Raw genomic sequence first — 9,633 nt, 5'->3', positions numbered from 1 at the left:
ATGAATTATGGCCCTTTTTAGCTTGTTCTCTATCCATCTCTCGAAAATGTGGGCGTATCCTGCCTGACAGCCGCTGGTTTACTACCGTACAGTTATTTTGTAGTAAAGTTATGTAGGTTCATTTTTCCATTTTTACGTGCACGCCAATGTGTACACGAGAGCGGTTTTTCGTCCCATCCAAACTACTAGACAGCTGTCCTTGTCAGGCCCTCCATCCTACATCACTGACAAGGGGGAATCACGTCGGAAAATTTGGATTTTAAATACGATGATTTATACCCGTTTCAAGTAGGATTATCTGCTTAATTGTAGTTGGATGTGTCAGAAATATTATAAATAACAATAATCAATCGTTTTGATGAAAAATATTGTCAATTTTGCTTACTGTTGCCTGATGTGATTTGCGTTGGGCTTTGGTACGTGGAACTATATAGCACCATCTCTTTATCTCGAAAAACGGAGGGTTAAGGGATGATACTTGTTATCTAGGTGTGTCTAAGATCAAACGTCGCCCTTGTCCCGCCTATACGAAGTAATAGTATCATCATACTATCAGCGGCCAATGTCTATTTTAAAGATAAACTCACATTAAAAACATCTAATCTCTACTGCACGATGTGTTATCCAATGGAAGAATTTCGTCATTACCCCATGGCCACGTAAGATAACAGTAATGTCAGAATCCTAAATAAGGAGAATATCTGAGGAGTGGAGATCAAAAGTAAAACCACAAAACTTGATTCTGTGGCCAACAATATGTCCCAAGTAGCAGTATCGAAAGCATTTCTGTTTCAGCAGTTTATTCACTTAAACCATGCAACGGGTCATGCGATGCGGTAGGGTAGACACCTATACCGTCGTTTTCGTCATAATCATTCCCAGGGAGTGCGAGAGGTGTGTAACATATCGAAAATGTTATTTTATTGTTTTAATGACCCCACCCCCACCATTTTTTTTATTATTACTATTAATCTAATAGTTTTGGTTCTTGAATGATTTAATTGCTTTTGGTTAAATTTATCATAAAATTTAATTAGAGCATACATAATCATTAAATCTGTTGATTTTTACACATACATAGACATTAAGTATACATTTACTCTTGTAGTAAATATTCCATATTCTCTGGATCTGAAAATTAGGAGATAATTAAGTAACAAGATAGGTTGCCAGGCAACAAACCATACGCCTACAGCAGCTAAATCGTCCGACTGTTTGAGGGGTCACAAGGTTCTAAAAACTAAAACATGGGCTGTAACACTGGAAATAATCTACAGAAATTGTTGAAATTCGACAGGCTTTTTTGTTTTACTAATTCAAATAATGCATATAAATTTCATACAGATCGGATGATAACTTTTGTCGTTTGAACGTTCAAAGGTTCAACAAAGTAAACGAGGGCCATAACTCTAGAAGTAAAATGAAATGAAATGAAATGGAGTTTAACGTCCTACTGTTCTGCTCCTAACCTGGGCTAATGAAGATGGGCATACGCCATACAGTGTGCTATGAAGGAAATTTTGCCCGGACAGCGGCACAAGGCCTACTCTTATATCGAATTCCAACTGCCAAGGGATCTTTTACGCACGCCAATGTGTACACGGGACCTCAGTTTTTCGTCCCATCTGAACGACTAGACAGCTTTCCTTGTCAGCCCCTCCATCCTGCATCACTGACAAGGGAGAACCACGCCGGAAAATCTGGATGAACTTTCTCGGCCAATGCAGGGATCGAACACCCGACCTCCAGGCTAGCGAGCTAGCGTCTTACCCACTTAGCCACGTGATCCCCCAACTCTAGAAGTAATTGACGGTATTTGCTGACATTCAATTGGCTTCTTCATTTGACTAATTTAAATGATGCATATGAATTTCATACAGATTAGGGGATAACTTTTGTCGTTCGAGTGTTCACAAGATTCAACAAAGTGAAACAAGGGCCATAACTCTAGATGTAATTAATGGAAATTTGCTAAAACTCAATAGGCTTGTTCGATTTACTAATTTAAATGATACATATAAACTTCATACAGATCGGATAATAATTTTTGTCGTTAGAGCATTCACAAGGTACAAGAAGGTGAAACAAGGGCCATTACTCAAGGCGTAATTAACGGAAGTTATTGAAATAGGCTTCTTCATCTCTCTAATGCAAACAACATATCAATTTCAAAACAATCAGATGATAAATGTAGTCTGTAGAGTGTTCACAAGAAATTGTGGACGACGGACGGACAGACGGGGGCGACGGCAATATACGACCACATTTCCATGAGGGCGTATAATTAATAGATTACATTGCACCATTTTCCATTACATTAAATTCTTTTAATTTTATCACTATCTATAATCACTATTTTATACAAACTACCTTCCAGTTTTGGTGTGGATAAAGTCCAATATATCATAATATAAGTTAACTTAGACATGAAACAGCTTTCTTTGCAGCATCGTCTAAGTTTGCAGCTGAAAGAATGGGTAGATTGCTGTCTTTTAATATTTGTTTGGCTTCCTCCACATTTGTGCCTTCAAGTCTAACAATAAGGGGAAGAGTTAAATTAATAGATTTACAAGCATTTGTTATCCCATTAGCTATTGTGGCACAATTAACTATGCCCCCAAATATATTTACTAAGATAGCTTTCACTTGTTTATCAGCTGTTAATAGTTTAAAGGCATCGTACACCTGTTTCTCTGTAACATTTCCACCAACATCTAAGAAATTGGCTGGTGATCCACCATGTAATTTAATAATATCCATGGTTGCCATTGCTAAACCAGCTCCATTTACTAAACATGCAATGTTGCCATCCAATCCAATGTAGTTCAGGTTACTTTTAGCAGCTTCCACTTCTCTTGGATCACTTTCTGCCATATCATCCATGGCAAATACCTCTGTTTGTCTAAAAGCAGCATTGTCATCAAAATTAATTTTGGCATCAAAGCATACAACTCTCCCAGTGTCTGTTTCTCCAAATGGATTAATTTCAACCTGAGTGGCATCAACTTTAACAAACAATTTGTATAAATTCAGAATCTGGGCAGCAGCTTCTTTCTGTTTATCACCAACAAATCCAAGATTGCTTGCCATTTTCAGGGCCTGTTCATGAGTAACACCTGTAAGGATGTCAATGGGGTCAGTAAAAATTGCCTCTGGTCTCTTTTCAGCAACTTCTTCAATATCCATTCCCCCCTCTGGACTACCTACCATGACAGGCCCATTATATTTTCTATCCATTAATATAGCAAAGTAAGTTTCCCTCTCAATATCAAGAGCCTCAGCCACCATGACCTTAGATACTTTGACACCATCCTTGGGTGTTTGTTTTGTAACTAAAGTTTGGCCTAGCATTTTATCCACAAATTCATTTACTTTACGTTTGTCTTTTGTTAAATGAACACCACCTTGGAATCCATTTGAGAATGTTCCCTTTCCCCGACCACCAGCCAAAATTTGCGCCTTGATTACATACTCGTCAACATTCAGCTTTTCGGAGATTTCCAAAGCATCTCCTGGACTTGAAGCTACCTGAAATCTTTGGACATTTATGCCGTTTTCTGCCATTAACATCTTGCTTTGATATTCTTGAAGATTTAGGCACCTGACTTGAGGTTTAACAGTGTTCAAATGATTACGTAGTAAATGCAATGCCTCCCTTCCAAAACATTTGCCAATTAAAGAGGCCATTGCTGAAAGAGTCACAAAATCCAAGGTAGAATCAGTTCACCTTTCCATTAAACGTCACTCATGATATACCGGAAGTACAATGTGTTGCTGATTCTTGATACTGGTTTGAGCGTTTTTGCGAAACTTGATTACGTGTACTGACGGATTGGTCAACGAGAAACATGAATGGTGGGAAACATTACGTGAAAAACCTATTATAATCGATATTAGGACATATATAAGAATATCTTTTTTTTCAGATAATATTGTTAGTTAAATACGGAATATTAGAAGAAGCAAGGCAATATACTCATTCACGCTGCAACACAGAAGGGAACTAACTCCAATTAACGAGCAACTGTTGTCACGTGATTTACTGTGTAACCCAAGATGGCGGTGTAGTTGGAGACGTATTTTTGCCAGCTCGGCAGCTATGATAACTAAAATAATTATGTTTCGATGAACGTAAAGTTATGATTTTTTCGATATAAGCATGGTAAGGATAGAATATTAGTTACTAGATACGTTAAAATAGTCCTTTGAAACCCCCTAAACCGCTTTACCAAATGCTGCCGACGACTGATTTGTTGGAAAAAAATGACATGACATGCCATGTTGAGTCTGACATATTAGGCAGGTCAACACACAGGTGTGAAATTTTTACGTATTGTGCAGATACATATTGATTAAGTAGATTTTCAATACCTTAAAATTTTGCTTCGACGTACATTTGTTTAAAGTAAGTGATAACTATCAGTAAACTTTCGATTATTTGGAGAGTTGAGAATGAGGTACGTTATGTTACATGTTTACTTGACACATTTAAGTGAAGATGACGACGTGGCTGTTTCACATGAATAAGTAAAGGTAAACAACATATTTTATGCTGGGACCTACATATATGCATTCAAGTATATATCAGTGTAGGCCTACTCCAAAAATGGGGATCCGTTAAATGATGTTGGATTTATCTTTGCAGTTTGCTTAATATTGATGTAGGCCTATAATCAAAATTATTTTTAATTTTTGATTATTAGTACCGTAAAAATGGAAATGTATAACCCTGTTCAGTAGTTATGTGACCAAAGGCAAAGAAGTTTGCTCCTTTGAAGAGCAAATATCTTACCAAATATTTGTACAATACTAATGACTAAAACTTTAAAATTCTGTTTTGACTGATAATTAATAGTTAATTCTATATAGGCATATACATGTAAGTAGCTTTCTATTTCAGTATAAACTTTTATTTGGTAATTGTTGTATTTTAAGTAAATTACTGATTATGCAAATCATGCATTAAAGCTTCTTAGTTGCTTTTTTAATTCAGAAATTTTGAGGAATAGTTTTATATTTGAAAGAAAGATTAGAAGTTAAGATGGCCGATATAGATCTGGAAATGGCTGAACAGCAAAAGCTCATTGAGCATCTTAAGATCATGATCAGAGAGAGAGAAGAATCTCTACAGAAAAAAGATGCTGAACTTAAAGTAAGTACATGATGATATGTAAGACATATCGATGTATATTGTTGTCAATTTTGTCATTCTGTATTTTTCAACAATTTCTTGTGAACACTCTGCAAGATGCAATTTTAGACAGATATTTTTCAAAATTGTTCGTTGGATAACAAGGAAGAACACTGTCAAAATTCAGAATTGTTCGATGACAAATCCATTTATGATAAAACTATTTAACTAATGGAAACAGGATAGAGTTCTTGGAACCAGTACAGAGAAGTTGGTAGAATGTGGCAATATCTTGTTAATATTTGACTTTTAAAACTTATGAATATGTTCCCTGAAAGAGTTGTCTATAAAATTTTTTGAAATTTGACTAATTTGATATTGATTTTAGAGCTAACATGGATAACCAAAAAGCCCATGTCTATGTTTGTACTGTATTTAGAAATTCACAAACGGAACATGTATTTCTTTAAAAACGTAGAAGTGTCATATCTCAATAGCTAGATCTCTCATCATAATCATATTTCCTACTTGTATTTATACATGTACCTTCCATGGTAAACAAAAATACAAACTTGTTTGGTTTATTGAAATCACAGAATTTGTATGAAATGTATTTTAATGAAGAAGAAAAGGCCTTCTGAGTAACGGTGTGATAACCTTTTCTGAAGTGGTTACAGTAGAACTTGCTCGGGCGTGCACTCCTAATCAGCGAACACTTGCTTCAACAAGCACCAAAAAATCACGTTCTCGCTTGAGCGAACGAGACTGAACTGTCACTAATCTTGACACAATTTACTCACTTGGCTTGGACTAACTATCACTAATTAACAAGTTTACTAACACCCCAAGCTGATGATTTTAACCATTAATCAATATTCTATTCATATCCAAGCCAATGATGATATATAAGAAAGAGTCTGAATTGATAAGACATTGTTTATCAATATGTATGTCTAATATTACTACACCTCGTAAAGTTCTTGCACCTACTTGAAAAGTTTTGACACTTGAAGAATGTGTCAAAGTGATACAATTATCAAATGAAGGTAAAAGTGGTCGCGTAATATTGGATACCTCTAGTCAAAGAGCACCTCCATTAAGCAAGCATTTTTAAATTTCCCTAGGGTGTTTGCTTAATACAAGTTCTACTGTATTTACTTGCTGCCAAGGTAATTTCTGCACTGTATTGACTGTATGGTAATCCATTTTAAAATGGCAAAATATATTATAAATTAAACTCCATATAATCTAGTCAAGATATAAAAATTGACAAGCCATCTTTTTTTTGTTTGATAAAAATAACTAAAATGGCAAAATATATTATAAATTAAACTCCATATAATCTAGTCAAGATATAAAAATTGACAAGCCATCTTTTTTTTGTTTGATAAAAATAACTAACTTTTTTTGATTGATGTTTCAGGAGTCCACTGCTAAAATGTCTAAAATGAAATTGCAAGCCAAGGCTCAAGTAACAAAATTAACACATCAACTAGAAGATGCAAAGAAAGGAATGACACCAGAAGTAGAAGCAAGTTCCAAATCTAAAGTAGTATAATTTTCACAACTTGAACATGATTCTATTAAAGAACAAAAATGTATCTGCATTTACAAAACCATTGTGGACAACTGCAATTATAAACTGAATCACCAATACAGTACACTTCTAGCGGAAGTATGAAATTAGTCCTTGCGGGCGTTTTTCCACTCAAAATTCGCCATGTTTTTCTCATATACACTCCGCGGAATTAGAGATGTTCTGAGAGGAAGAAAGTCTGCGAAAATATAAAATTCGTGGTGGATTGTTGTCCGCTAAAAAATATGAAATTCGCGGCGGATTATAGTCGGTGGAAACATAAAATTCGCGGAGGATTATGGTCCACAGTGATTCAAAATAGTCAGAGTAATTTAGTCCATATTGTCACAACGTTATTAGAAAGAAACACATATCTAATGGAACAATATCACGAGTATATTTTTCATTTTAGTTCACCGGTAATTCATTCATAATACTCTTTTCAAATTGCGTTTTGAAAAATAACTAAAGTGTACCAATGTATTGCATTCGTTTCCTAAAATGTCCGTAATGCTGGATTCATTTATAATGTACATGGGTATTTAATTCGTGAATTGTACCACAAAGCACATACACATAGCAATTTTCGATGTCATTAGTTAATCCGACAAGCAGACAATGAAACCATGTTTTGGAATTCTGATAACATTGTCTGAAAATGGACGACAATAAACATACATGTATTTAGAAGGTAGCGATTTGCACGTGGATGTCATAAAATATGCTGGAGATTTTTTTATATACTGATTTATTATCAGTTTTAATTATGAACAAGAATTTAACGATACTCGTAGAAATAAACGAATTGGCATAACTGGCGAGGAAGGTATATTTTTTCCCCAATATTTAGTTTAACAATAATTCAATTAAAATGACGATTCGGCAACCAACGTTCAATATAAATTTTATGTCCCCAAAATTAAATGTCATGTATTTGTAACCTACTGGTAATACATGATGTATATTGTAGGGGTGTGGGGGTGTGCTATTCATCGTAGCCCGTTCGTGATTTAGCCATGACAACAGCACCTATTTTGTGTGAAAATCCAGATTGGTCGCGTCCCAATTGTAATTGTTCTTTAATAATGAGGTCAACTATTTTGGATAATGATTACGTACTGACAATTCAGAATAAAAGTATTGTTTACAAGAATACGACATGGTAACAATTTGTTGTTAAAGGGGCTTCTATTTTAGTCAATTATCAATTCCTTTTGATGACACGTGTGAATTCACGTAATTAATTAGGAATCTTGACTGACAGTATGCATTGACTCAGACTCTTTGGTGCCGAATTGAAAAGGCCATCAAGGTATTATCTGAGTAATACGTGTTTATGAACGTGTTCAGCAAGGTTGATGGTGACTTCTGGCTATGTGTGCTTAAAAACAGGACATGAAGGCATTTAATTCATTTGTGATTTAAACCTGAAGATATATTACTTGTTCAGGTGTGATTTATCATTTTAAAATCCATTGTGTGACTTATTTGTCAGAATGGAAATGGCTATTTCAATGGACAAAACTTTCGCCCACGGTAAGAACAGCATCTATGTACTATGTGTGTAAACTTTGAAATTTTCGTAATTTGAATGAGTTTGAAATAGCGAACATATTGATGAAGTAATATATCGGTACACCCATAATTCTGTTTATTTTATTATTTAAAAGCCTGTTTGATATTTGTTATTTTTCAATATAAGCCAGTAAAATCTGCGTGTCTAACCGTGTTAAATTAACAATCTTTTTTTTTTGGATGCCGTATTAGCCGATATTCGACTACAATATCACTGCCGTGGAATCGCACGATAAATAAACCCATTTCAAACCAGCTATGGATGTGCTGACTGTACATGCATGGAAAGTCCGACTTTTTAAGATTTCGCGGTGGGCGACGGTTTAAAATAATCGCGGAGGTCGGCGGTTTACTTGAATTCGCGGAGGAAATTTAGAGCGAAATTTTGAGCGTGGCCAGAGCGGATTGATTATCTGACGTCCGCGATTTTTCATTTCCGCCCAGGTCGGACCTCGGGGAAATTTAGTACTTCCACTAGAAGTGTACTGTAGGTGAGGTAATCTAGGTTACGAAGAATGAATTGAACATAGCTGTATGAAACCATCTGACTGTCTTGGTCTCATAACTACATGTTTGGTTTTGTGCAGAAGGGAAAATATGCTTACTCTTTCTCGAGTACCATATACCACCACCTTGATCAGGACAATGTTCTTTGACAGATTCACATACTTGAACAGTTGTTTTGACATCCACATTAATTTGGCACTTGAGGCATTATATATATTTTTATGTTGCTCTGTAGATCTTTGCTATTGACTTCGACATTTTCTTGGACAGTTAGTTCTGCACTGTATATTAATTTCTGTAACACAAATGTCTTAAATTTCTTTTCAGTCTGGCCAAGAAGTTGTAGAGAGTACAAGTCAGATAGATAGAGGCAAAACGAAATTGTTACAAAAGAAACTGGAAGAAAAAGATAAAATCATTGCAGACAAAGATGAAATTATTAAAGTTCGTGAATCCCAAATTGAGTCAAAGGAAAATATTTTAGTTGAAAGAGAAACCATCCTTCTTGATCTTAAAGAACAATTAGAACAGAAAACCAGTGCAATGGAAAAATTACAATCATCGGGTCAAGGAGATGTAAGAATTAGTTTTTCTCATTGTTTTCATTACTGTGCAGTCTAGTTTTTATCACTTACATCTTCAATTTATTTTTACAAATATTTTTATATTGTTGTCATCTTTGTCTTTTTGTTTTTCAAATTCAAAAATTTGGTCTGTCTGTACCGGTGTTGCAATTTCAAAATTTTTTCTCAGGGGACATTTTTACAGAAAATAAAGGGGCATAACTCTTATCGTTATTTAAGCAGATGGGTTCATACCACAATTAAAAATCACATGTCAACAA

General features: G+C 35.0%; 2 protein-coding genes across 5 annotated transcripts in view; one reads left to right on the top strand and one right to left on the bottom strand.

The window, feature by feature from the left end:
- Positions 1-976: 976 nt before the first annotated feature.
- LOC126809861 (succinate--CoA ligase [GDP-forming] subunit beta, mitochondrial) lies at positions 977-3,930 on the bottom strand. Its single transcript, XM_050534690.2, has one exon. The coding sequence runs from the start codon at positions 3,685-3,687 to the stop codon at positions 2,416-2,418; it is 1,272 nt and encodes a 423-aa protein (XP_050390647.1). The 5' UTR covers positions 3,688-3,930; the 3' UTR covers positions 977-2,415.
- Positions 3,931-4,051: 121 nt separating this feature from the next.
- Positions 4,052-9,633, top strand: part of LOC126809853 (repetitive organellar protein) — a 74,750-nt gene continuing 69,168 nt past the window's right edge. For 2 of the 4 annotated variants that reach the window (XM_050534670.2, XM_050534669.2), the window contains exons 1-4: positions 4,052-4,162; positions 4,994-5,152; positions 6,555-6,680; positions 9,117-9,365. In XM_050534670.2, coding sequence (XP_050390627.1) covers positions 5,042-5,152; positions 6,555-6,680; positions 9,117-9,365 — 486 coding nt within the window. In that variant the 5' untranslated portion in view covers positions 4,052-4,162; positions 4,994-5,041. The remainder of the gene's footprint in view (positions 4,163-4,993; positions 5,153-6,554; positions 6,681-9,116; positions 9,366-9,633) is intronic. The other 2 variants (XM_050534667.2, XM_050534666.2) reach the window with 1 other exon arrangement.

Source organism: Patella vulgata, chromosome 2 (genome assembly GCF_932274485.2).
Source record: "Patella vulgata chromosome 2, xgPatVulg1.2, whole genome shotgun sequence".
NCBI lineage: Eukaryota > Metazoa > Mollusca > Gastropoda > Patellidae > Patella > Patella vulgata.
This window is presented reverse-complemented; position numbering and strand designations above follow the sequence as displayed.